Source organism: Pogoniulus pusillus, unplaced genomic scaffold (genome assembly GCF_015220805.1).
Source record: "Pogoniulus pusillus isolate bPogPus1 unplaced genomic scaffold, bPogPus1.pri scaffold_62_arrow_ctg1, whole genome shotgun sequence".
Taxonomy (NCBI): domain Eukaryota; kingdom Metazoa; phylum Chordata; class Aves; order Piciformes; family Lybiidae; genus Pogoniulus; species Pogoniulus pusillus.
This window is the reverse complement of record NW_026974712.1, coordinates 833023-859325: the sequence shown is the minus strand read 5'-3', so window position 1 is coordinate 859325 and position 26303 is coordinate 833023. Positions and strand designations below refer to the sequence as shown.

General features: G+C 52.1%; 1 protein-coding gene across 2 annotated transcripts in view; it reads right to left on the bottom strand.

The window, feature by feature from the left end:
• The window catches only part of BRD4 (bromodomain containing 4), a 67694-nt gene that overhangs the window by 5235 nt on the left and 36156 nt on the right, over positions 1-26303 (bottom strand). Inside the window, exons 7-12 of one of the 2 annotated variants that reach the window (XM_064141660.1) lie at positions 22684-22970; positions 21395-21778; positions 16709-16837; positions 12679-12888; positions 10620-10819; positions 8100-8401 (exon numbers count right to left, since the gene is read on the bottom strand). In XM_064141660.1, coding sequence (XP_063997730.1) covers positions 8100-8401; positions 10620-10819; positions 12679-12888; positions 16709-16837; positions 21395-21778; positions 22684-22970 — 1512 coding nt within the window. The remainder of the gene's footprint in view (positions 1-8099; positions 8402-10619; positions 10820-12678; positions 12889-16708; positions 16838-21394; positions 21779-22683; positions 22971-26303) is intronic. The other variant, XM_064141661.1, reaches the window with a different exon arrangement.

Genomic DNA, 26303 nt, shown 5'->3' with positions numbered 1-26303 from the left:
AAAGCATCCAAGAAACTGAATCTACAACATGAATGGAATTAGATCTACAACACTGAAAGGAAATGCAAAAAGCAAAAGGAAATTGAAGAAGTGAACTAAAAATTCAAACTAAAATGAAAAAGGGAACTAAAGTCATGGAATTGGAAGAAAAAGACCTGAAATTACCCAAGATTTTAAGAAATTAGATCAAAGAAAGGCCTCAAATTCTTGGTTCAATTTAATGTCATTTAGATTTGATTTCATTTTAGTTCCTACTTCACACTTGCATTTATTTTGTAGTTTGAATTTCATTGAAAACATTTAAGAAGTGCAATAAAAATTCAACAGAAAATTAAACTCAAAATAAATTACTTTTAAAAGTGGAAAGGAAAAAAAAAATCTACAAAATAAGCAAAATGTTTCAAACTGAACCAAAATATTAGAAATTAAATCAAGGAAGGGCTCCAAATCCTTGGTTCAATTTAATGTAATTGAAATTTGATTTCATTTTAGTTCTTAATTTAACTTGGATTTATTTTTAGTTGGAGTTTAAATTAAACATTAAAGAGATTAAGACTAAAAAAGGGAATTTTAGAAGTGCAATAAAAATTCAAAACAAAATCAATCACTTATAAAACTGAAAGAAAAAAACTATAAAGTAACCAAAATGTTTAAAACTGAACCAAAATTATAGAAAATAAATCGAAGAGCTCCAAATTTTAGTTCCTAATTGAATCTGATTTTCATTTAGTCTTAGTCTGAGTTTAAACATTAAAGAAATGAAATGAAGAATGAAAAAGGAAATTTTTAAGGGGCAATAAAAACTCAACAAGAAAATTTAGCTCAAAATAAATTACTTCTAAAATTGAAAGGAAAAAATATCTACAAAATAAGCAAAATGTTTGAAACTGAACCAAAACTCCAGAAATTAAATCAAAGAGTCCCAAATTTTAGTTCCTAATTTAACTTGGATTTCGTTGAGTTTTAGTTTAAACATTAAAGAAATGAAATTAAGACTAAAAAAGGAAAACTTTAAAAGTGCAATAAAAATTCAACAACAAATTAAACTCAAAATAAATTACTTCTAAAATTCAAAGTCTACAAAATAAGCAAAATGTGTAAAACTGACCCAAAATTCCAGAAATTAACTCAAAGAGCCTCAAATCCTTGGTTCAATTTGATGGAATTTAAATTCAGTTTCATTTTAGTTCTTAATTTAACTTGAATTTAATTTCTTTTTAGTCTGAGCTTAAATGAAACATTAAAGAAATTAAAGGAAGAATGAAAAAGGAAATTTTTGAAGTGAAAGAAAAATTCAACAGAAAATTAAACTCAAAATAAATTCCCTAAAAAATTGAAAGAAAAAAAAACAATCAAAATGTTTAAAACTGACCCAAAATTCCAGAAATTAACTCAAAGAGCCCCAAATTTTACTTCCTAATTTAACTTGGATTTCATTGAGATTAAATTCAACATGAAAGAAATTAAAGGAAGAAGGAAAAATTTTTAGGTGCAAGAAAAATTCAAAGCAAAATTTAGCTCAAAATAAATTACTTAAAAAAATTGAAAGGGGAAAAAAAAATCTGCAAAATAAGCAAAATGTTGAAAACTGACCCAAAATTCTACAAATTAAATCAAAGAGCCTCAAATTCTTGCTTCAATTGGATGCAGATTAAATTCAATTTAATTTCAGTTTCTTATTTAACTTGGATTTATTTTTGCTTTTAATTTAGATGAAAACATTAAAGGAATTAAGGAGAAAAATTAAAAGGAAATTTTTAAGCGCAATAAAAATTCAACAGAACCAAAAAAAAGAAAGAAAATTTAAAAACTTTAAAAATAGAAATGAAAAAAAATCTAACAAAATAAGCAAAATGTTTAAAACTGACCCAAAATTCTACAAATGAAATCAAAGAGCCTCAAATTCTTGCTTCAATTTAATGGAATTTAAGTTTCATTTCATTTTAGTTCCTAACTTTAATGTTTCATTTAAACTCAAAAATAAATTCAAGAAATTCAATGAAAAAGGAAAATTTTTAAGGGCAAGAAAAATTCAACAGAAAATTAAACTCAAAATAAATTACTTAAAAAATTGAAAGAAAAAAATCTACAAAATAAGCAAAATGTTTAAAACTGACCCAAAATTCTACAAATGAAATCAAAGAGCCTCAAATTTTTGGTTCAATTTAATGGAATTTCATTTCATTTTAGTTCATAACTTGAATTTAGTTTTGAGTTGAAATGAAACATTAAAGAAATTCAATGGAAAAGGAAAAATTTTAAGGGCAAGAAAAATTCAACAGAAAATTAAACTTAAAAAAATTGAAAGAAAAAAAATCTACAAAATAAGCAAAATGTTGAAAACTGACCCAAAATTCTACAAATGAAATCAAAGAGCCTCAAATTTTTGGTTCAATTTCATGGAATTTAAGTTTCATTTTAGTTCATAACTTGAATTTAGTTTTGAGTTTAAATGAAACATGAAAGAAATTCAATGGAAAAGGAAAAATTTTAAGGGCAAGAAAAATTCAACAGAAAATTAAACTCAAATTACTTAAAAAATTGAAAGAAAAAAAATCTACAAAATAAGCAAAATGTTTAAAACTGACCCAAAATTCTACAAATTAAATCAAAGAGCCTCAAATTTTTGGTTCAATTTCATGGAATTTAATTTCATTTTAGTTCATAACTTGAATTTATTTTTGAGTTGAAATGAAACATTAAAGAAATTCAATGAAAAAGGAAAAATTTTAAGGGCAAGAAAAATTCAAAGCAAAATTAAACTTAAAAAAATTGAAAGAAAAAAAATCTACAAAATAAGCAAAATGTTGAAAACTGACCCAAAATTCTACAAATTAATTCAAAGAGCCTCAAATTCTTGCTTCAATTTAATGGAATTTAAGTTTCATTTTAGTTCATAACTTGAATTTAGTTTTGAGTTGAAATGAAACATTAAAGAAATTCAATGGAAAAGGAAAAATTTTAAGGGCAAGAAAAATTCAACAGAAAATTAAACTTAAAAAATTGAAAGAAAAAAAATCTACAAAATAAGCAAAATGTTTAAAACTGACCCAAAATTCTACAAATTAAATCAAAGAGCCTCAAATTTTTGGTTCAATTTAATGGAATTTAATTTCATTTTAGTTCATAACTTGAATTTAGTTTTGAGTTGAAATGAAACATTAAAGAAATTCAATGAAAAAGGAAAAATTTTAAGGGCAAGAAAAATTCAACAGAAAATTAAACTCAAATTACTTAAAAAATTGAAAGAAAAAAATCTACAAAATAAGCAAAATGTTGAAAACTGACCCAAAATTCTACAAATGAAATCAAAGAGCCTCAAATTTTTGGTTCAATTTCATGGAATTTAAGTTTCATTTTAGTTCATAAATTGAATTTATTTTGGAGTTTAAATGAAACATTAAAAAAATTCAATGAAAAAGGAAAATTTTTAAGGGCAAGAAAAATTCAACAGAAAATTAAACTTAAAAAATTGAAAGAAAAAAAATCTACAAAATAAGCAAAATGTTTAAAACTGACCCAAAATTCTACAAATGAAATCAAAGAGCCTCAAATTTTTGGTTCAATTTCATGGAATTTAAGTTTCATTTTAGTTCATAAATTGAATTTATTTTGGAGTTTAAATGAAACATTAAAAAAATTCAATGAAAAAGGAAAATTTTTAAGGGCAAGAAAAATTCCACAGAAAATTAAACTCAAAAAATTGAAAGAAAAAAAATCTACAAAAATAAGCAAAATGTTTAAAACTGACCCAAAATTCTACAAATTAATTCAAAGAGCCTCAAATTTTTGGTTCAATTTCATGGAATTTAATTTCATTTTAGTTCATAACTTGAATTTATTTTTGAGTTGAAATGAAACATTAAAGAAATTCAATGGAAAAGGAAAAATTTTAAGGGCAAGAAAAATTCAACAGAAAATTAAATTCAAAATAAATTACTTCAAAAATTGAAAGGGGGAAAAAAATCTATAAAATAAGCAAAATGTTTAAAACTGACCCAAAATTCTACAAATGAAATCAAAGAGCCTCAAATTTTTGGTTCAATTTCATGGAATTTAATTTCATTTTAGTTCATAACTTGAATTTATTTTTGAGTTGAAATGAAACATTAAAGAAATTCAATGAAAAAGGAAAAATTTTAAGGGCAAGAAAAATTCAACAGAAAATTAAACTTAAAAAATTGAAAGAAAAAAAATCTACAAAATAAGCAAAATGTTGAAAACTGACCCAAAATTCTACAAATTAAATCAAAGAGCCTCAAATTTTTGGTTCAATTTCATGGAATTTAATTTCATTTTAGTTCATAACTTGAATTTAGTTTTGAGTTGAAATGAAACATTAAAGAAATTCAATGGAAAAGGAAAATTTTTAAGGGCAAGAAAAATTCAACAGAAAATTAAACTCAAATTACTTAAAAAATTGAAAGAAAAAAAATCTACAAAATAAGCAAAATGTTTAAAAGTGACCCAAAATTCTACAAATGAAATCAAAGAGCCTCAAATTCTTGCTTCAATTGAATGCAGTTTAAATTCAATTTAATTTCAGTTTCTTATTTAACTTGGATTTATTTTTGCTTTTAATTTAGATGAAAACATTAAAGGAATTAAGGAGAAAAATTAAAAGGAAATTTTTAAGCGCAATAAAAATTCAACAGAACCAAAAAAAAGAAAGAAAATTTAAAAACTTTAAAAATAGAAATTAAAAAAAATCTACAAAATAAGCAAAATGTTTAAAACTGACCCAAAATTCTACAAATGAAATCAAAGAGCCTCAAATTCTTGCTTCAATTTAATGGAATTTAAGTTTCATTTCATTTTAGTTCCTAACTTTAATGTTTCATTTAAACTCAAAAATAAATTCAAGAAATTCAATGAAAAAGGAAAATTTTAAAGTGCAAGAAAAATTCCACAGAAAATTAAATTCAAAATAAATTACTTCAAAAATTGAAAGGGGGAAAAAAATCTATAAAATAAGCAAAATGCTTAAAACTGACCCAAAATTCTACAAATTAAATCAAAGAGCCTCAAATTCTTGCTTCAATTTCATGGAATTTAATTTCGTTTTAGTTCATAACTTGAATTTATTTTGGAGTTTAAATGAAACATTAAAGAAATTCAATGAAATAGGAAATTTTTTAAGGGCAAGAAAAATTCAACAGAAAATTAAACTCAAAATAAATTACTTCAAAAATTGAAAGGGGGAAAAAATGTACAAAATAAGCAAAATGTTTAAAACTGACCCAAAATTCTACAAATTAAATCAAAGAGCCTCAAATTTTTGGTTCAATTTAATGGAATTTAAGTTTCATTTCATTTTAGTTCCTAACTTTAATGTTTCATTTAAACTCAAAAATAAATTCAAGAAATTCAATGAAAAAGGAAAATTTTTAAGGGCAAGAAAAATTCCACAGAAAATTAAACTCAAAATAAATTACTTCAAAAATTGAACAAAAAAAATCTACAAAAATAGGCAAAATGTTTAAAACTGACCCAAAATTCTACAAATTAATTCAAAGAGCCTCAAATTTTTGGTTCAATTTAATGGAATTTAAGTTTCATTTCATTTTAGTTCCTAACTAATGTTTCATTTAAACTCAAAAATAAATTCAAGAAATTCAATGAAAAAGGAAAATTTTTAAGTGCAAGAAAAATTCAACAGAAAATTAAACTCAAAATAAATTACTTCAAAAATTGAAAGGAAACAAAAAATCTACAAAATAAGCAAAATGTTTAAAACTGACCCAAAATTCTACAAATGAAATCAAAGAGCCTCAAATTTTTGGTTCAATTTCATGGAATTTAATTTCATTTTAGTTCATAACTTGAATTTAGTTTTGAGTTGAAATGAAACATTAAAGAAATTCAATGGAAAAGGAAAAATTTTAAGGGCAAGAAAAATTCAACAGAACCAAAAAAATTAAAGAAAATTTAAGAACTTTAAAAATAGAAATTAAAAAAAATCTAACAAAATAAGCAAAATGTTTAAAACTGACCCAAAATTCTACAAATGAAATCAAAGAGCCTCAAATTCTTGCTTCAATTGGATGCAGATTAAATTCAATTTAATTTCAGTTTCTTATTTAACTTGGATTTATTTTTGCTTTTAATTTAGATGAAAACATTAAAGGAATTAAGGAGAAAAATTAAAAGGAAATTTTTAAGCGCAATAAAAATTCAACAGAACCAAAAAAAAAGAAAGAAAATTTAAAAACTTTAAAAATAGAAATGAAAAAAAATCTACAAAATAAGCAAAATGTTTAAAACTGACCCAAAATTCTACAAATTAAATCAAAGAGCCTCAAATTTTTGGTTCAATTTCATGGAATTTAATTTCATTTTAGTTCAAAACTTGAATTTAGTTTTGACTTTAAATGAAACATGAAAGAAATTCAATGGAAAAGGAAAAATTTTAAGGGCAAGAAAAATTCAACAGAAAATTAAACTCAAAAAATTGAAAGAAAAAAAATCTACAAAAGAAGCAAAATGTTGAAAACTGACCCAAAATTCTACAAATTAAATCAAAGAGCCTCAAATTCTTGGTTCAATTTCATGGAATTTAATTTCATTTTAGTTCATAACTTGAATTTATTTTGGAGTTGAAATGAAACATTAAAGAAATTCAATGAAAAAGGAAAAATTTTAAGGGCAAGAAAAATTCAACAGAAAATTAAACTTAAAAAATTGAAAGAAAAAAATCTACAAAATAAGCAAAATGTTTAAAACTGACCCAAAATTCTACAAATGAAATCAAAGAGCCTCAAATTCTCGCTTCAATTGGATGCATTTTAAATTCAGTTTCATTTCAGTTCCTCCTTTAACTTGGATTTGGTTTTGAGTTGAAATTGAAACATTTCAGAATGGAGAAGAAAGAAAGGAAAAAAAGGAAATTTTTGGAGCGCGACAAAAAGGTCCAAAGGAAAATGAAACTCAGAAGAAATCACTTAAAAAAACAAAGGAAAAGAAAAAAAATCTACAAAAATAACCCAAAATGTTGAAAACTGAACCCAAACTCTGGAAGTTCACTCCGAGAAGAGCTCCCAAATCTTTGGGTTTCGCTCAGGGAGGAAGTTTTGCTGGAAGCAGGGCAGGGCCTAAAGTGCCTACTGAGGTCTAAACTGGTGGCTGGGGCCTAAAAGTGGTGACTGAGGCCTAAAGGCACCGCTGAGGCCTAATGTTAGCGCTGGGGCCTACATTGGTGGCTGAGGCCTACATTGGTGGCTGGAGCCTCCACTGCTGCTGAGGCCTACAGTGGCTGCTGAGGCCTGCACTGCCACTGGGGCCTACAATGGTGGCTGAGGCATACATGAGGCTGAGGCCTACAGTGGCAGCTGAGGCCTACAATGGTGGCTGGCGCCTCTACTGGCCGCTGAGGCCTACAGTGGCACTTGAGGCCTACAGAGGCACCTGAGGCCTACAATGGCAGCTGAGGCCTACAGAGGCAGCTGAGGCCTACAGAGGCAGCTGAGGCCTGCAATGGCAGCTGAGGCCTACAATGGCGGCTGGCACCTCTACTGGCCGTTGAGGCCTACAGTGGCAGCTGAGGCCTACAGTGGCAGCTGAGGCCTACAGTGGCAGCTGAGGCCTACAGAGGTAGCTGAGGCCTACAGTGGCAGCTGAGGCCTACAGTGGCAGCTGAGGCCTACAGAGGCACCTGAGGCCTACAGTGGCACCTGAGGCCTACAGAGGCACCTGAGGCCTACAATGGCAGCTGAGGCCTCTACTGGCCTCTGAGGCCTACAATGGCAGCTGAGGCCTACAGAGGCACCTGGGGCCTACAGTGGCACCTGAGGCCTACAGTGGCACCTGAGGCCTACAGAGGCAGCTGGCACCTCTACTGGCCGCTGAGGCCTACAGAGGCACCTGAGGCCTACAATGGCAGCTGAGGCCTACAGAGGCAGCTGAGGCCTACAGAGGCACCTGAGGCCTACAATGGCAGCTGAGGCCTACAGAGGCAGCTGAGGCCTACAGAGGCACCTGAGGCCTACAATGGCACCTGAGGCCTACAGAGGCACCTGAGGCCTACAGAGGCACCTGAGGCCTACAATGGCAGCTGGCACCTCTACTGTCCGCTGAGGCCTAGGCCGGCGGCCGGCGCCTACCTGGGGGCCGCCGCTTCTTGCGCAGGCAGGAGGTGACGTAGCGCTCCAGCTCGCGCAGCGTGGACGGCTTCAGCGTCTCGAAGTCGATCTCGATCTCGTCGGGGTTGGAGTTCTTGAGGGAGGGCTCCCGGGACTGGATGATGTGCACGACCCTGCCCAGCTTCTCCCCCGGCAGCTTGTTGATGTCCAGGCTCAGCTGCCGCTTCTCCTCGTACGACATGGGCCTGCACTTCTCCTCCTCCTCCGACTCATAGCCCGCGGGGCCCTTGCTGCTCTTGGCGGCCGCAGGCTCCTTCTTGCTGCTGGGGCACAGGGAGAGGGGAGGTTGGCACCGGGAGGACACCCGAGGGGCTCCTGGGGACCGACCTCTGCCATGGTCCCAGCGCAGCCACAGGGAGAAGCAGCTTCACCTAGAGCTGCAGATGGGATGTTGACCATGGGGACCGGAGCTGGGCTCAGGCTGCTCTTGGCACACCCAAAGCTGGGCTCAGGCTGCTCCGGGGCTGCCAAGGCTGAGCTCAGGCTGCTCTTGGCACTGACAAAGCTGAGCTCAGGCTGCTCTGGGACAGCCAAGGCTGGGCTCAGGCTGCTCCGGGGCTGCCAAGGCTGAGCTCAGGCTGCTCTTGGCACAGCCAAAGCTGAGCTCAGGCTGCTCTGGGACAGCCAAAGCTGAGCTCAGGCTGCTCTGGGGCAGCCAAAGCTGAGCTCAGGCTGCTCTGGGACAGCCAAGGCTGGGCTCAGGCTGCTCTGGGGCAGCCAAAGCTGAGCTCAGGCTGCTCTGGGGCAGCCAAGGCTGAGCTCAGGCTGCTCTTGGCACAGCCAAAGCTGAGCTCAGGCTGCTCTTGGCACAGCCAAAGCTGAGCTCAGGGTGCTGTTGGCACAGCCAAAGCTGAGCTCAGGCTGCTCTGGGGCAGCCAAAGCTGAGCTCAGGCTGCTCTGGGGCAGCCAAGGCTGAGCTCAGGCTGCTCTGGGACAGCCAAAGCTGAGCTCAGGCTGCTCTGGGACAGCCAAAGCTGAGCTCAGGGTGCTCTTGGCACAGCCAAAGCTGAGCTCAGGCTGCTCTTGGCACAGCCAAAGCTGGGCTCAGGGTGCTCTGGGACAGCCAAAGCTGGGCTCAGGCTGCTCTGGGGCAGCCAAGGCTGAGCTCAGGCTGCTCTGGGACAGCCAAAGCTGAGCTCAGGCTGCTCTGGGACACCCAAAACTGAGCTCAGGCTGCTCCGGGACAGCCAAAGCTGAGCTCAGGGTGCTCTTGGCACACCCAAAGCTGAGCTCAGGCTGCTCTGGGACAGCCAAAGCTGAGCTCAGGCTGCTCTTGGCACACCCAAAGCTGAGCTCAGGTTGCTCCGGGACAGCCAAAGCAGGGCTCAGGTTGCTCTGGGACACCCAAAGCTGAGCTCAGGCTGCTCTGGCACAGCCAAAGCTGAGCTCAGCCTGCTCTGGGACAGCCAAAGCTGAGCTCAGCCTGCTCTGGGACACCCAAAGGTGAGCTCAGCCTGCTCTGGGACAGCCAAAGGTGAGCTCAGCCTGCTCTGGGACAGCCAAAGGTGAGCTCAGCCTGCTCTGGGACACCCAAAGGTGAGCTCAGCCTGCTCTGGCACACCCAAAGGTGAGCTCAGGCTGCTCTTGGCACAGCCAAAGCTGAGCTCAGGCTGCTCTGGGACAGCCAAAGCTGGGCTCAGGCTGCTGTTGGCACAGCCAAAGCTGAGCTCAGGCTGCTCTGGGATAGCCAAGGCTGAGCTCAGGCTGCTCTTGGCACAGCCAAAGCTGGGCTCAGGCTGCTGTTGGCACAGCCAAAGCTGGGCTCAGGCTGCTCTTGAGTAGGTTAAAAACAGCTCTGGGGACAAGTGAGGCCTGGTCAGGAAATGCTCCCAAGGCAGTAAAGGATCCTCCTGGACCCAACCCTTGAGCCAGCAGTGCCCCAGGGCAGCCCCAGCCCAGGGCCCTCAGCAGCACAGCTGCAGGGCTTGGGAGCACCTCCAGCCATGGGCACTGCACCACTGCCCCTGGGCAGCCTGGGCCAGGCCTCACCAAGCCCTTCAGGGAGGACATTTCTGCTCCTGGCCAACCTCAGCCTGCCCTGGGGGCACCTTCAGGCTGCTTCCTCTGCTGCCAGCCCTCAGCAGCACAGGGCTCAGCCCCAGCTGGCTGCAGCCTCCTGCCAGGGAGCTGCAGAGCCCCACAAGGGCTCCCCTCAGCCTCCTCTGCTGCAGCCTCAACCCCCACAGCTCCCTCAGCTGCTCCTCACAACTGCTCCAGACCCTTCCCCACCTTCCTTTGCCCTTCTCTGGCCACTCTCCAGCTCCTCAATGTCCTTCTTGAGCTGAGGGGCCCAAACTTAACCCCAGCACTCCAGAGGTGCCCTCCCCAGTGCCCCCATTCAGGGGGACAATCCCTGCCCTGCTGCTGCCCACACCGAGGCTGCTCCAGGCCATGCTGCTGGTGACCTTCTTGGCCAGCTGGGCCCTGCTGGCTGCTCTGCAGCTCACCAGGGAGTTAATGAGCACACAGGATAGGGCTGACCTGGAGGTGCTGCTGTTGCTGTTGCTCTTCTTGGCCTTCTTGGGTGGTGGCTCCTTGGCTTTGCTCTTCTTGGCCTCCTCCAGTTCCTCCTTCTTTTTGTGCTTCTCCTTCTTCTTCTCCTTCTTGTCCTTCTCTTTCTTCTTTGGTTTGTTCTGCTGGGGCTGGGACAGTGCTGCCAGCTGCTCATGCACGGCCTTGAGCTGCGGGCAGGAGGCACAGAGCCAGGTCAGGACCTCTGCCACCTGAGAGCCAGGTCAGGACCTCTGCCACCTGCTCCTCAGCCACTCTCTGCTCTGCTCCCCTCCCCAGAGACTCCTCCTGGCTCACAGAGGAGACCTCAGCAGCTTGGGACCATGGGATGGGATGGGATGGAATGGGATGGGGAAGAGCCTGAAGCTCATCGAGTCCAACTGACCTGCCCAATCCCAACTGTCCTGCCTGATCCCCACTGCACTGATCCTCTGTCCTGCTTGATCCCAGCTACCCTCATCCCAACTGTCCTGATTCCATCTGTCCTACTTGATCCCAGCTATCCTCATCACAGCTGTCCTGATCCCATCTGTCCTACTTGATCCCAGCTACCCTCATCCCAACTGTCCTGATTCCATCTGTCCTGCTTGATCCCAGCTACCCTCATCCCAACTGTCCTGATTCCATCTGTCCTACTTGATCCCAGCTATCCTCATCCCAACTGTCCTGATTCCATCTGTCCTGCTTGATCCCAGCTATCCTCATCCCAGCTGTCCTGATTCCATCTGTCCTACTTGATCCCAGCTATCCTCATCCCGTCTTGATCCCATCTGTCCTGCTTGATCCCAACTATCCTCATCCCAACTGTCTTGATCCCATCTGTCCTGCTTGATCCCAGCTACCCTCATCCCAACTGTCCTGCCTGATCCTTACTGTCCTGATCCCAACTGTCCTGCCTGATCCCTACTGCACTGATCCTCTGTCCTACTTGATCCCAGCTATCCTGATCCCAACTGTCCTGATTCCACCTGTCCTGCTTGATCCCAGCTATCCTAATCCCAACTGTCTTGATCCCATCTGTCCTGCTTGATCCCAACTCTCCTGATCCCAACTATTTTGATCCTAACTGTGCTGCCTGAACCCAGCTGTCCTGTCTGATCCCATATGTCCTGATCCCAACTGCCTTGTCTGATCCCAGCTGCCTTGTCTGATCCCAGCTGTCCTGATCCCAACTGCCTTGTCTGATCCCAACTGCCCTGTCTGAACCCAACTGTCCTGATCCCAACTGCCTTGTCTGAACCCAACTGTCCTGATCCCAACTACCTTGTCTGATCCCATTTGTCCTGATCCCAAGCATCCTGCCTGATCTCAGTCCTCCTGCCCTCTGATCCTTACTGCACTGATCCTCTGTCCTGCTTGATCCCAGCTATCCTGACCCCAACTGCCTTGATCCCATCTGTCCTGCTTGATCCCAGCTATCCTCATCCCAACTGTCTTGATCCCAACCGCCCTGTCTGATCCCTACTGCCCTGATCCCATCTGTCCTGCTTGATCCCGACTCTCCTGATCCCAGCTCTCCTGTCTGATCCCTACTGTCCTGATCCCAACTGTCTTGATCCCAACTGTCCTGATCCCAGCTGCCTTGTCTGATCCCAACTGCCCTGATCCCACCTGCCTTGTCTGATCCCAACTGCCTTGTCTGATCCCAACTGTCCTTATCCCAACTGCCCTGTCTGATCCCAACTGTCCCGATCCCAGCTGCCTTGTCTGATCCCAACTGTCCTTATCCCAACTGCCCTGTCTGAAACCAACTGTCCTGATCCCAACTGTCCTGATCCCAAGCATCCTGCCCGACCCCAGTCCTCCTGCCCTCTCCCCAGCATCCCTCCCACAGGCCCCACCCCCAAGCCAATCCCTCTCCCCTGGCTCCCTCCTTGGCTATCTCCCAGGAAGCAGAACCCCAATCCCTGGGCACCTCCCGTGCGCTCCCCCCCAGCCTCCTGGGGGGCTCTGGAAGCTGCTGCTGGCCAAGTGGTGAACTCCTCCAGCCGGCAGCCAGAGCCCTTCCAGGCTGCCCCCTGGCCCCTACCTGCTCCTGCAGCTCTGCCAAGCGCTGAGCTCGCTCCTCCTCCGAGTCGTCGCTGCTGCTGTCGCTGTCGGAGGAGCTGTCGCTGCTGCTGTCGCTGGAGGAGGGGGCGGCCACCTTGGTGGGGGGCGGCACCACGGCGGGGGAGGAGGCTGGCAGCGCAGGCTCCTCGGGCTCGTCAGGCATCTTGGCGAAGCGCATCTCGAACACGTCCTGGCACACGGGGGAGGAAGCTGGGCTGAGGGGCGGCGGCAGGCAGGGCACCGCCAGGCAGGGCACCGCCAGGCAGGGCACCGCCAGGCAGGGCACCGCCATGCAGGGCACGGCCAGGCAGGGCACCGCCAGGCAGGGCACCGCCCGGCAGGGCACCGCCAGGCAGGGCTCGGGCAGCTCCCAGCGGCTCCTCGCCCAGCGCTCTGCTGCTCCACCTCGCCCTGAGGCCACACCAGAGCGGTCCCTGCAAGCTGCAAATCCATGGGGAAAAGCCACCGCAAGGGCTCCCTGGAGCTCACCCGCGATGGTGCCAGGCATGGGCAGCTTTGCCTTCTCCTCCTCCCCCTCCTTCTCCATCTCCATCTCCTTCTCTTCCTCCCCCTCCTTCCCCTTCTCCATCTCCTTCTCTTCCTCCCCCTCCTTCTCCATCTCCATCTCCTTCTCTTCCTCCCCCTCCTTCCCCTTCTCCATCTCCTTCTCTTCCCCCCACTCCTTCTTCATCTCCTTCTCTTCCTCCCCCTCCTTCCCCTCCTCCATCTCCTTCTCTTCCTCCCCCTCCTTCCCCTTCTCCATCTCCTTCTCCTCCTTCCCCTCCTTCTCCATCTCCATCTCCTTCTCTTCCTCCCCCTCCTTCCCCTTCTCCATCTCCTTCTTCCCCTCCTTCTCCATCTCCTTCTCTTCCTCCCCCTCCTTCCCCTTCTCCATCTCCTTCTCTTCCTCCCCCTCCTTCCCCTTCTCCATCTCCTTCTCCTCCTTCCCCTCCTTCTCCAACTCCATCTCCTTCTCTTCCTCCCCCTCCTTCCCCTTCTCCATCTCCTTCTCTTCCTCCCCCTTCTCCTCCTCTCCCCCTCCTCCCCCTGCCCCTCTACCCCCCTGCCCCTCTACCACACTCCCCCTTTTCCTCCCCCTCCTCTTTCTCCTTCTCCCCCAACTCCTTCTCCTCCCCCTTCTCCCCCTCCTTCTCCTTCCCCTCCTCCTTCTCCTTCCCCTCTTCTTCCTCCTCATCCTCCCCCTCTTCTTCCTCCTCCTCCTCCTTTCCCCCCTCCTCCTCCTCCTTCACCCCTCCTCCTCATCCTCCTGCTCCTCCTCCTCCCCCCAAAGCCAAGCTGGTGGCTCCCAGCACCTTGCCAGGGCTGCCCAAGAGCTGGCATCATGGAAGGCTTTGGGTGGTGGAGACCTTCCCGGGGCAGCCAGCAGGGACACCTGGGAACCATCCAATGCCTCTGCTGGGAGGACACTTGGAGCAGCAGCAGGAGCAGCCACGCAGCCAGCACTGGCAGCTCACCACCACACCAGCCCCAGGCACAGAAGTGGCTCAGACTCCAGCAGAGCTCACCTGGCAGGGGCCCAGGCCTGGGCCAGCTCCAGCCTCTCTGGGCAACCTGGGCCAGGCTCCCACCACCTGCCCCAGCAACCATTTCTGCTCTGCCCCCACCCAGCCTCACCTCTGCCACCTGCCAAGCCCTGCCCCTTGCCCTACAGCTCCTGCTCCACAGCCTGGCTCCAGCTCTCTCCTCAGCCTCTCCCAGCTCTGCAAAGGCCACCAGAAGCTCTCCTGCAGCCTCAACAACCCCAAACTCTCCCAGCCTTGGCCTCCCAGCTGCCAGCTCTTGCAGCAGCTCCAGGGCCTCCCCTGGCCCTGCCCCTCCAGCTCCCTCTCCCTGCTCTGCTCAGCACCCCGGAGCTGGCCCTGCCACTGCAGCTGGGCTGCCAGCAGCACAGGGCCACAGAACCTCCTCTGCCCACCTGCTGCCCAGCAGATGCTGCTTGGGGCTGGGCTGGCAGCTCCCCTTGGTGCCTCCTGGGCAGCTTCTCCCCCAACAGCACCCCCAAGGCCCTCTCCAGGGGGCTCCTTCTCCAGCCCTTTGGCCCCAGCCTGCACCCACAGCGGGAGCTGTGCCAACCCTCGGGCAGGAACCTTGCCCTTGCTGACCTTCAGCAGGTTGGCATTGGCCTCCCCTGCCCAGCCTGCCCAGCTGCAGCCCTTCTGCTCCCTGCTGCCTGCCAGCCAAAGTCCACCCCCTTGGCTCTGCCTCTGCCCCAAGGGTGGCAGCAGGACGAGAAGAGGCTCAGGAGTGACCCTTGAGCCCTCAGCCTGTCCCTGCTCCACAGACAAGGCAGAGCCTGGAGCCCAGCCAGGAGCTGCTCCTGGCACACAGCCTCGACCCACAGCAAGAGTTGTGCCAAGCTGAGCCCAGGAGCTTGCACTTGGCCTTGTAGAACCTCCTGAGGTTCTCACGGTGCCACTTCCCCAACCTGCCCAGGTGCCAGGAGCAGGTCACAGAACCCAAGGTTGGAGCTCTTCAGCCCTGGTGGAGCTCCTCCAACACCAGGAGCTGCTGACTGCTCCCAGACCCACCCAGGAGACCCCAAGGAGCAGCCCTCAGCAGTGGAGATGACTGAGGGCAGTGCCCATGGGAGGCACCAAGCCCTGCAAAGCCTTCACTGATCCCATTCCAGAGCCCTCTCTGCCCCCACTCCAGACACTTTGCTGCCCCTGCTCCAGAGCCCTCACTGCCCCCACTCCAGAGCCCTCACTGCCCCTGCTCCAGAGCCCTAACTGCCCCCACTCCAGAGCCCTCACTGCCCCCACTCCAGACACTTTGCTGCCCCTGCTCCAGAGCTCTCACTGCCCCCACTCCAGAGCCCTCACTGCCCCTGCTCCAGAGCCCTCACTGCCCCCACTCCAGAGCCTTCACTGCCCCCGCTCCAGAGCCCTCACTGCCCCTGCTCCAGAGCCCTCACTGCCCCTGCTCCAGAGCCCTCACTGCCCCCGCTCCAGAGCCCTCACTGCCCCCGCTCCAGAGCCCTCACTGCCCCCGCTCCAGAGCCCTCACTGCCCCCGCTCCAGACCCTTCACTGCCCCCACTCCAGAGCCTTCACTGCCCCCGCTCCAGAGCCCTCACTGCCCCCGCTCCAGACCCTTCACTGCCCCCACTCCAGAGCCTTCACTGCCCCCACTCCAGACCCTTCACTGCCCCCACTCCAGAGCCCTCACTGCCCCTGCTCCAGAGCCCTCACTGCCCCCGCTCCAGAGCCCTCACTGCCCCCGCTCCAGAGCCTTCACTGCCCCTGCTCCAGAGCCCTCACTGCCCCTGCTCCAGAGCCCTCACTGCCCCTGCTCCAGACCCTTCACTGCCCCCGCTCCAGAGCCTTCACTGCCCCTGCTCCATAGCCCTCACTGCCCCTGCTCCATAGCCCTCACTGCCCCCACTCCAGACCCCTCACTGCCCCCACTCCAAACCCCTCCCTGCCCCGCTCCAGACCCCTCACTGCCCCCACTCCAAACCCCTCCCTGCCCCGCTCCAGACCCCTCACTGTCCCCACTCCAGGCCTCTCACTGTCCCCACTCCAGGCCCCTCACTGCCCCCACTCCAGACCCCTCACTGCCCCCACTCCAGACCCCTCCCTGTCCCCACTCCAGACCCCTCACTGCCCCCACTCCAGACCCCTCACTGTCCCCACTCCAGGCCTCTCACTGTCCCCACTCCAGGCCCCTCACTGCCCCCACTCCAGACCCCTCACTGCCCCCACTCCAGACCCCTCCCTGTCCCCACTCCAGACCCCTCACTGCCCCCACTCCAGACCCCTCACTGCCCCCACTCCAGACCCCTCACTGTCCCCACTCCAGGCCCCTCACTGTCCCCACTCCAGGCCCCTCCCTGCCCCACTCCAGACCCTTCACTGCCCTACTCCAGACCCCTCCCTGCCCCACTCCAGACCCCTCCCTGCCCCACTCCAGCTCTGTGTGGTGCTTAAGGGAGGGAAAGCCAAGCCCAGGAGCCCCCAGGGTGCCCCCCAGGCGGAGGGGAGGCCTCACCTGCAGCTTCCTGGCCATGGCCACCACCTCGTGGTCCGCAGGGTTGTACTTGTAGCAGTTGGAGAACATCAACCTGACGTCGGCGGCGAACTCCTGCGCGTCTCTGTACTCCCTGCCCTCCAGCTTGGACTGCAACACAACCCACGGCATTGGGCACCCCTGGGGCACAGCCCTGCCCAGGGGCACAGCCCTGCCCAGCCCAGACAGGGCCAGCAAAAGCTGGCACCCACCCGAGGGGTATCTGAGGTGGGACTGGCAACGGGGGGCAGGAGGAGACCTCACTGCGGGCAAAGGGAAGGGGCTGAGCGGAGGGAGAAAGAGGCTGGGGGGAGAGGGGAAGGGGCTGGGGGGAAAGAGGGGAAGGGGCTGGGGGGAAAGAGCAAGAGCAAGCATTTGGGGGAAAAGGGGAAGGATTTGGGGGAAAAAAGGAAGGAACTGGGTGAAGAGAGGAAGGAATTGGGTGAAGAGAGGAAGGATTTGGGGGAAAAGGGGAAGGATTTGGGGGAAGAGAGGAAGGATTTGGGGGAAGAGAGGAAGGATTTGGGGGAAAAGGGGAAGGATTTGGGGGAAGAGAGGAAGGATTTGGGGGAAGAGAGGAAGAATTTGTGGGAAGAGAGGAAGGATTTGGGGGAAGAGAGGAAGGATTTGGGTGAGAAGGGGAAGGATTTGGGGGAAAGGAGGAAGGATTTGGGTGAAGAGGATTTGAGGCAAAAGAGGAAGGATTTGGGTGGAAAAAGGGAAGGATTTGGGTAAAAAGGATTTGGGGCAAAAGAAAAAGGATTTGGGTGAAAAGGGGAAGGATTTGGGGGAAGAGGATTTGAGGCAAAAGAGGAAGGATTTGGGTGGAAAAAGGGAAGGATTTGGGTGAAAAAAGGAAGGATTTGGGTGAAGAGAGGAAGGATTTGGGTGAAGAGAGGAAGGATTTGGGTGAAGAGAGGAAGGATTTGGGTGAAGAGAGGAAGGATTTGGGTGAAAAAAGGGAAGGATTTGGGTGAAAAGGATTTGAAGCAAAAAAGGGAAGGATTTGGGTGAAAAAAAGGAAGGATTTGGGGCAAAAGGATGAAATTTGGTCAATGAATGGAGTACTCTTGGGCCAAAAGTGACTTTGCCAATGTGATTAATCTGGGTCAAAACAACTAATTTTGGTCAGGAGAGAACTCATTTGGGTCAAAATGACTGATTTTGGGGAAAATGACTCATGGGTTATAAACCTCAACTCACTCAGGTCAAAATGGCTGATTTTGATCAAAAGAGCAACTAATTTCGGTCCAAACCCAATGGATTTGGGTCACAGTGGTTGAATCCAGTCAAAACAATGACCAAATGGGGTCAAAATGACTCATTTTGGTCCCCAAACTTCTTACTTTGGGTCCCAAGCTCCCAGCTGGGACTTTGCTGCTGCTCTCTGCTGCCGCCTGCTGGGCTCGCAGGGGAGAGCAGAGGGGAAACAGCCCCCAGGGAGCAGCCGCAGGAGGCTGCTGGCAAGGTCTGGGCTGCCTGAGGTCACCTTAAAGGTGACCACAACAGGGAGAGGAGACCAAACATTCCAGAACCTTCAGCCGACATCCCCCTGAACGCCAGCGTGGGGAGAAGGGACCTCTGGAGCTGTGCCAGGCCAGCAGGGTGCCCACAGCAGGGTGCCCAGGAGTGCCCAGGGGGCAGCTGGCATTGGAAGCTCTGCACACAAGGAGACTCCACAACCTCTCTGGGCAGCTGCTCCAGGCCTGGCACCCTCCAAGCCAAGCAGCTGCTGCTCAGGGCACCTCCTGCCTCCCACTTGCTGCCCCTTGGCACAGCTCTGGGCACCACTCAGCAGTGCCCAGCCCCAGCCTCATGCCCCCCAACCCCCAGCACAGAGCAGATGCCCTCTGGGGCTGCTCCCCTGCAGGCTGCCCAGCCCCAGCAGCACCCAGAGGTGCCCTCAGCATCTCCTCAAGCTCTGTTGGGCTCTCTCCAGCAGCTGCTGGGCTCTGCAGCTGGGCAGCCCCCACCTGGCCCTGGCAGGGGCACAGCAGAGGGCCAGCAGCAGCAGCTGCCTCTGTGCCCTGCTGCCCACACTCTTCCTCATGCCACTCCCCAGCAGAGCCCCTTGGGGACCTTCTTGCCCACCTTGCTGCCTCCTGCCCACCCAGGTGCCCACCCCCAGCTTCTTGCCAGCAGCTCTCCCCCTCCATGCCCTGTGCCAGGAGCTTGTCCCTTTGTGCCTAGGGGCAGGGCCCTGCCCTTGGCCTGCTGCCACCTCAGGACCTTCCTCTCCCCCAGCTCTGCAGCCTGGGCAGTTCCAAACCACTCCCAGCCTGCCTGGGGTCACAAAGGGACCCTCAAAGATGACCTCTCCCAACCCTAACGGCTCTGGTGGCCACCTGCAGAGGCTCCAGAAAGGACCAGGATAGGTTGGGAAATGAGGTCTTGGAAGGCAGCAAAGGAGAAGAGGCTCTGGAGGTCCTGGTGGGTGGGAGGGTGCCCATGAGCCAGCAATGTGCTCTGGGGGCCAGGAGGGGCAATGCCACCCTGGGGTGGATGAGCAGGGCTGGGGGTAGTAGGTGGAGAGGTTCTCCTGCCCCTCTGCTCTGCCCTGGTGAGGCCACATCTGGAGTCCTGTGCCCAGTTCTGGGGCCCCCAGTTCCAGAGGGACACAGAACTGCTGCAGAGAGCCACAGAGCTGCTGGAGGGAATGGAACAGCTCCGTGAGGAGCAGAGCCTGAGGGGGCTGGGGCAGAGGAGCCTGAGAGGGGACCTCAGCAGTGGCTCTCAACATGTGCAGGTGAGTGCCAGGAGGCTGCAGCCAGGCTCTGCTGGGGGGTGCCAGTGCCAGCACAGGGGGCAGTGGTGGCAGCTGAGGCAGAGGAAGATGCATGGAAACAGGAGGAGGAATTTCTGCCCTGGCACAGGCTGCCCAGGGGGGCTGTGGAGTCTCCCTCTCTGGAGGCACTCAAACCCTGCCTGGATGTGCTCCTGGGTGCTCTGCTCTGGGTGATCCTGCCCTGGCAGGGGGGGGTGGACTGGCTCAGCCTGGGAGGTCCCCTCCAGCCCCTGGCACTGCCTCAGCTTGGGAGCTCCCTTCCAGCCCCTGGCACTGCCTCAGCTTGGGAGGTCCCTTCCAGCCTCTGGCACTGCCTCAGCTTGGGAGGTCCCTTCCAGCCCTGGCACTGCCTCACCTTGGGAGGTCCCTTCCAGCCCTGGCACTGCCTCACTTTGGGAGGTCCCTTCCAGCCCCTGGCACTGCCTCAGCCTGGGAGGTCCCTTCCAGCCTCTGGCACTGCCTCAGCTTGGGAGGTTCCTCCCAGCCCCTGGCACTGCCTCACCTTGGGAGGTCCCTCCCAGCCCCTGGCACTGCCTGAGCTTGGGAGGTTCCTCCCAGCCCTGGCACTGCCTCACTTTGGGAGGTCCCTCCCAGCCCCTGGCACTGCCTCAGCTTGGGAGGTCCCTCCCAGCCCCTGGCACTGCCTCAGCTTGGGAGGTCCCTCCCAGCCCCTGGCACTGCCTCAGCTTGGGAGGTCCCTTCCAGCCCTGGGACTGCCTCAGCCTGGGAGGTCCCTTCCAGCCTCTGGCACCGCCTCAGCTTAGGAGGTCCCTTCCAGCCCCTGGCACTGCCTCAGCTTGGGAGGTCCCTTCCAGCCTCTGGCACTGCCTCAACTTGGGAGGTCCCTTCCAGCCCCTGGCACTGCCTCACCTTGGGAGGTCCCTTCCAGCCCTGGGACTGCCTCAGCCTGGGAGGTCCCTTCCAGCCTCTGGCACTGCCTCAGCTTGGGAGGTCCCTTCCAGCCTCTGGCACTGCCTCACCTTGGGAGGTCCCTTCCAGCCCCTGGCACTGCCTCAGCTTGGGAGGTCCCTTCCAGCCCTGGCACTGCCTCACCTTGGGAGGTCCCTTCCAGCCCTGGCACTGCCTCACCTTGGGAGGTCCCTTCCAGCCCTGGCACTGCCTCAGCTTGGGAGGTCCCTCCCAGCCCTGGCACTGCCTCACTTTGGGAGGTCCCTTCCAGCCCCTGGCACTGCCTCACTTTGGGAGGTCCCTTCCAGCCCCTGACTCTGCCTCACTTTGGGAGGTCCCTCCCAGCCCTGGCACTGCCTCACCTTGGGAGGTTCCTCCCAGCCCCTGGCACTGCCTCACTTTGGGAGGTCCCTCCCAGCCCCTGGCACTGCCTCAGCTTGGGAGGTCCCTTCCAGCCCTGGGACTGCCTCAGCCTGGGAGGTCCCTTCCAGCCTCTGGCACTGCCTCAGCTTGGGAGGTCCCTTCCAGCCCTGACACTGCCTCACCTTGGGAGGTCCCTTCCAGCCCTGGCACTGCCTCACTTTGGGAGGTCCCTCCCAGCCCTGGCACTGCCTCACCTTGGGAGCTCCCTCCCAGCCCCTGACTCTGCCTCACTTTGGGAGGTCCCTTCCAGCCCTGGCACTGCCTCACCTTGGGAGCTCCCTCCCAGCCCCTGACTCTGCCTCACTTTGGGAGGTCCCTCCCAGCCCTGGCACTGCCTCACCTTGGGAGCTCCCTCCCAGCCCCTGACTCTGCCTCACTTTGGGAGGTCCCTCCCAGCCCTGGCACTGCCTCAGCTTGGGAGCTCCCTTCCAGCCCCTGGCACTGCCTCACCTTGGGAGCTCCCTCCCAGCCCCTGACTCTGCCTCATCTTAGCAAGTCCCTCCCAACCCTGTCCTTGGGTCCCTCCCGCCGTGCCCTGCCCGGGGGCTCACCTTGATGGTGCTGAGGTCCATGGGGTGCTTGATGATGTCGCAGTAGTCGTGCAGCCCCAGGGCCTCCACGTCCACAGGCTTGTAGAAGGGCCAGGCGTAGGCTGCGTGCTTCTTGGCGAACATCTCCTTGATGATGCCGCCGCAGTACTTGAGCTGCTCCGAGACCTTGCAGCTGCTGCTGCTGCTGCTGCTGCTGCCCTTCTCGGCCCCCTGCTGCTGCGAGTCTGGCACCTCCTTCTTGGGCGGCTTCAGCGGGCGGCTGCTCTCCCGCCGCGCCCCCAGCTTGCTGGGCTTGGCTTCGGCAGGCAGCGAGGAAGAGTCGTGGATGGGGTCGATGGTGGTGGGGGTGGTGGTGTCTGCTTTCCTCTTCACCCCTTTTTTTGTCTGCCAGCCCAGAATGAGAGAGAGAGAGAGAGGGAGAGAGAAAAAGGAGCTCTTGGGCACCGCAGCCTTGGCATCGAAGCAGGACTGCTTCAGGCCAGCAGTGCCCCAGGGCAGCCCCAGCCCAGGGCCCTCAGCAGCACAGCTGCAGGGCTTGGGAGCACCTCCAGCCATGGGCACTGCACCACTGCCCCTGGGCAGCCTGGGCCAGGCCTCACTAAGCCCTTCAGGGAGGACATTTCTGCTCCTGGCCAACCTCAGCCTGCCCTGGGGGCACCTTCAGGCTGCTTCCTCTGCTGCCAGCCCTCAGCAGCACAGGGCTCAGCCCCAGCTGGCTGCAGCCTCCTGCCAGGGAGCTGCAGAGCCCCACAAGGGCTCCCCTCAGCCTCCTCTGCTGCAGCCTCAACCCCCACAGCTCCCTCAGCTGCTCCTCACAACTGCTCCAGAGCCTTCCCTTCCCCTTCTCCTCCTCCTCCTCCCTCCTCCAGACCCTCCTCCTCCAGACCCTTCCCCACCTTCCTTTTGCCCTTCTCTGGCCACTCTCCTGCCCCTCAATGTCCTTCTTGGCTTGAGGGTCCCAAACCTGACCCCAGCACTCCAGAGATGCCCTCCCCAGTGCCCCCACCCAGCAGTGCTACTGCTCCCAGCCAGGCTGCTGTGTCCTCTTTGCCCACCTGGGCACTGCTACCTCTCCTCCAATCCCCTCCCCCCCGACCCAGAGCCACTTTCCAGCCGCTCTACCCCCCAGGCCTGGAGGAGGCTCCGTGGGGGGCTTCAAACCCAACTCCCACACCAAAAGCCAAAGGGGCAACCAACTGCCCAGCTCTGGAAGGTCCCTAGAGAGGACCTGGAGCTGCTAATTAACGAACTGCTGCCGAGTTAATTGCTGCTGCTGCTGCGGGACTCACCTTGACGGGCTGGGCGGGCGTGGGGATGACTGCTGGGTGGGACTGGAGGGGCTGCGGGGCCGGGGCCGGCGGTGCGGGGGCCTGGGGGGCCGGTGGGGGGAGGGGAGCTTGGGGAGGCACCATCGTCATGACGGGAGGCTGCTGCACCAGGAGGTCAGGGGTGACGGTGGGGAAGGGGTGAGGAGGCTGCGCCGAGGGCGGCAGCGGAGGCTGCGCAGGCAGCGGCGGCGCCGGGGACGAGGCTTGGGTGGCGTTGGGGACCGCGGAGGAGCCAGGCTTGGACGTCACTGCCGGCAGGAGAGACACAGAGAGAGACACAGAGAGAGAGAGAGAGAGAGGTGGAAGGGGTGAGGGGGAAGGTGGAGGAGCCACGGAGGAGCTGCAGCCCAAGGGATGCTCCGCAGGAGGGGAGCAGTGGTTTGGAGGTCGAGAGGGACACTCGAGGAGCAGCAACGCTCAGGTTCTCCTTGGATCTGCTCCTGAGGGACCCTCAGGGACCTGCACCCACCACAGACTCCTTGGATCTGCTCCTGAGGGACCCTCAGGGACCTGCACCCACCACAGACTCCTTGGATCTGCTCCTGAGGGACCCTCAGGGACCTGCACCCACCACAGACTCCTTGGATCTGCTCCTGAATGACCCTCAGGGACCTGCACCCACCACAGACTCCTTGGATCTGCTCCTGAGAGACCCTCAGGGACCTGCACCCACCACAGACTCCTTGGATCTGCTCCTGAATGACCCTCAGGGACCTGCACCCACCACAGACTCCTTGGATCTGCTCCTGAGGGACCCTCAGGGACCTGCACCCACCACAGACTCCTTGGATCTGCTCCTGAATGACCCTCAGGGACCTGCACCCACCACAGACTCCTTGGATCTGCTCCTGAGGGACCCTCAGGGACCTGCACCCACCACAGACTCCTTGGATCTGCTCCTGAATGACCCTCAGGGACCTGCACCCACCACAGACTCCTTGGATCTGCTCCTGAATGACCCTCAGGGACCTGCACCCACCACAGACTCCTTGGATCTGCTCCTGAATGACCCTCAGGGACCTGCACCCACCACAGACTCCTTGGATCTGCTCCTGAGGGACCCTCAGGGACCTGCACCCACCACAGACTCCTTGGATCTGCTCCTGAATGACCCTCAGGGACCTGCACCCACCACACACTCCTTGGATCTGCTCCTGAGGGACCCTCAGGGACCTGCACCCACCACACACTCCTTGGATCTGCTCCTGAATGACCCTCAGGGACCTGCACCCACCACAGACTCCTTGGATCTGCTCCTGAGGGGCCCTCAGGGACCTGCACCCACCACAGACTCCTTGGATCTGCTCCTGAATGACCCTCAGGGACCTGCACCCACCACACACTCCTTGGATCTGCTCCTGAATGACCCTCAGGGACCTGCACCCACCACAGACTCCTTGGATCTGCTCCTGAATGACCCTCAGGGACCTGCACCCACCACAGACTCCTTGGATCTGCTCCTGAGGGACCCTCAGGGACCTGCACCCACCACAGACTCCTTGGATCTGCTCCTGAGGGACCCTCAGGGACCTGCACCCACCACAGACTCCTTGGATCTGCTCCTGAGGGACCCTCAGGGACCTGCACCCACCACAGACTCCTTGGATCTGCTCCTGAGGGACCCTCAGGGACCTGCACCCACCACAGACTCCTTGGCTCCTGCTCTTCTCCTGCCCCAAACTGGGCAACTCTTCCCTCAGGACCCATTTTGGGCTCCAGCATCATGAGGAATTTCTCAGTTCTTGGAGACCAGGCCTGGTGGAGCCTCAGGAGGTTCCCCTGCCCCAGCTCTGCTCGACTGGTTTGGGTTGGAAAGGACCTTTCAAGCCCATCCAGCTCAAGCCCCCGAAGTGACCAAGGTCATCCCCAGGCACAGAAGTGGCTCAGACTCCAGCAGAGCTCACCTGGCAGGGGCCCAGGCCTGGGCCAGCTCCAGCCTCTCTGGGCAACCTGGGCCAGGCTCCCACCACCTGCCCCAGCAACCATTTCTGCTCTGCCCCCACCCAGCCTCACCTCTGCCACCTGCCAAGCCCTGCCCCTTGCCCTACAGCTCCTGCTCCACAGCCTGGCTCCAGCTCTCTCCTCAGCCTCTCCCAGCTCTGCAAAGCCACCAGAAGCTCTCCTGCCCCTGAGGGTCCCTCTGAAGAAGGTGCTGCTCACCTCTCTTGACCCCTGAGGTGTTCCATGAATCACAGAATCACAGAATCAACCAGGCTGGAAGAGAGCTCCAAGCTCATCCAGCCCAACCTATCCCCCAGCCCTGGCCAGTCACCCAGACCATGGCACTGAGTGCCTCAGCCAGTCCTTTCCTGAAGACCCCCAGGGATGGTGACTCCAGCACCCCCCTGGGCAGCCCATTCCAATGCCAATCACTCTCTCTGACAACAACTTCCTCCTCACATCCAGCCTAGACCTGCCCTGGCACAGCTTGAGGCTGTGTCCCCTTCTTCTGTCCCTGGCTGCCTGGCAGCAGAGCCCAACCCCACCTGGCTACAGCCTCCCTGCAGGTAGTTGTAGACAGCAATGAGCTCTGCCCTGAGCCTCCTCTGCTGCAGGCTGCACCCCCCCAGCTCCCTCAACCTCTCCTCATAGGGTTTGTGCTCCAGGCTCCTCACCAGCTTTGTTGCCCTGCTCTGGGCACCTTCCAGCACCTCAACATCTCTCTTGAATTGAGGGGCCCAGAACTGGACACAGCACTCAAGGTGTGGCCTGAGCAGTGCTGAGCACAGGGGCAGAAGAACCTCCCTTGTCCTGCTGCCCACACTGCTCCTGAGCCAGCCCAGGATGCCATTGGCTCTGCTGCCCACCTGGGCACTGCTGCCTCACCTTAAGCTACTCTCTTCCAGCACCCCCAGGGCCCTTTCCTCCTGGCTGCTCTCAGCCACTCTGGCCCCAGCCTGTAGCACTGCTTGGGGTTGTTGTGGCCAAAGTGCAGAACCCTGCACTGGGACTTGTTCAGTCTCATCCCCTTGGCCTCTGCCCACCCATCCAGCCTGGCCAGGTCCCTCTGCAGGGCTCTGCTACCCTCCAGCAGCTCCACAGCTGCTCCTAGCTTGGTGTCATCTGCAAACTTACTGCTGCTGGACTCAATCCCCTGCTCCAGAGCATCAGTAAAGATATTGAACAGGACTGGGCCCAGCACTGATCCTTGGGGAACACCACCAGTGACAGCTGCCAGCTGCATGTGGCACCACTCACCACCACTCTCTGGGCTCTGCCATCCAGCCATGACCTCCAGGCCATCAACCAGACCCTGCTGCCACTGCTCTCAACCCTCTCTGGGCTGCATCCTTCAGCCCCTTCTGCCCCACTCCACACTTGCAAAACCTCCTGAGGAGCAGGGTTGGGTTGTGAGGCACATCTCAGCCAAACACTTCTGGACTTGGAATCACAGAACCACAGAATCAGTCAGGGTTGGAAGGCACCACAAGGAGCAGCCAGTCCCAACCCCCCCTGCCATGCCCAGGGACACCCTACCCTAGAGCAGGCTGCACACAGCCTCAGCCAGCCTGGCCTCAAACACCTCCAGCCATGGGGCCTCAACCACCTCCCTGGGCAACCCATTCCAGCCTCTCACCACT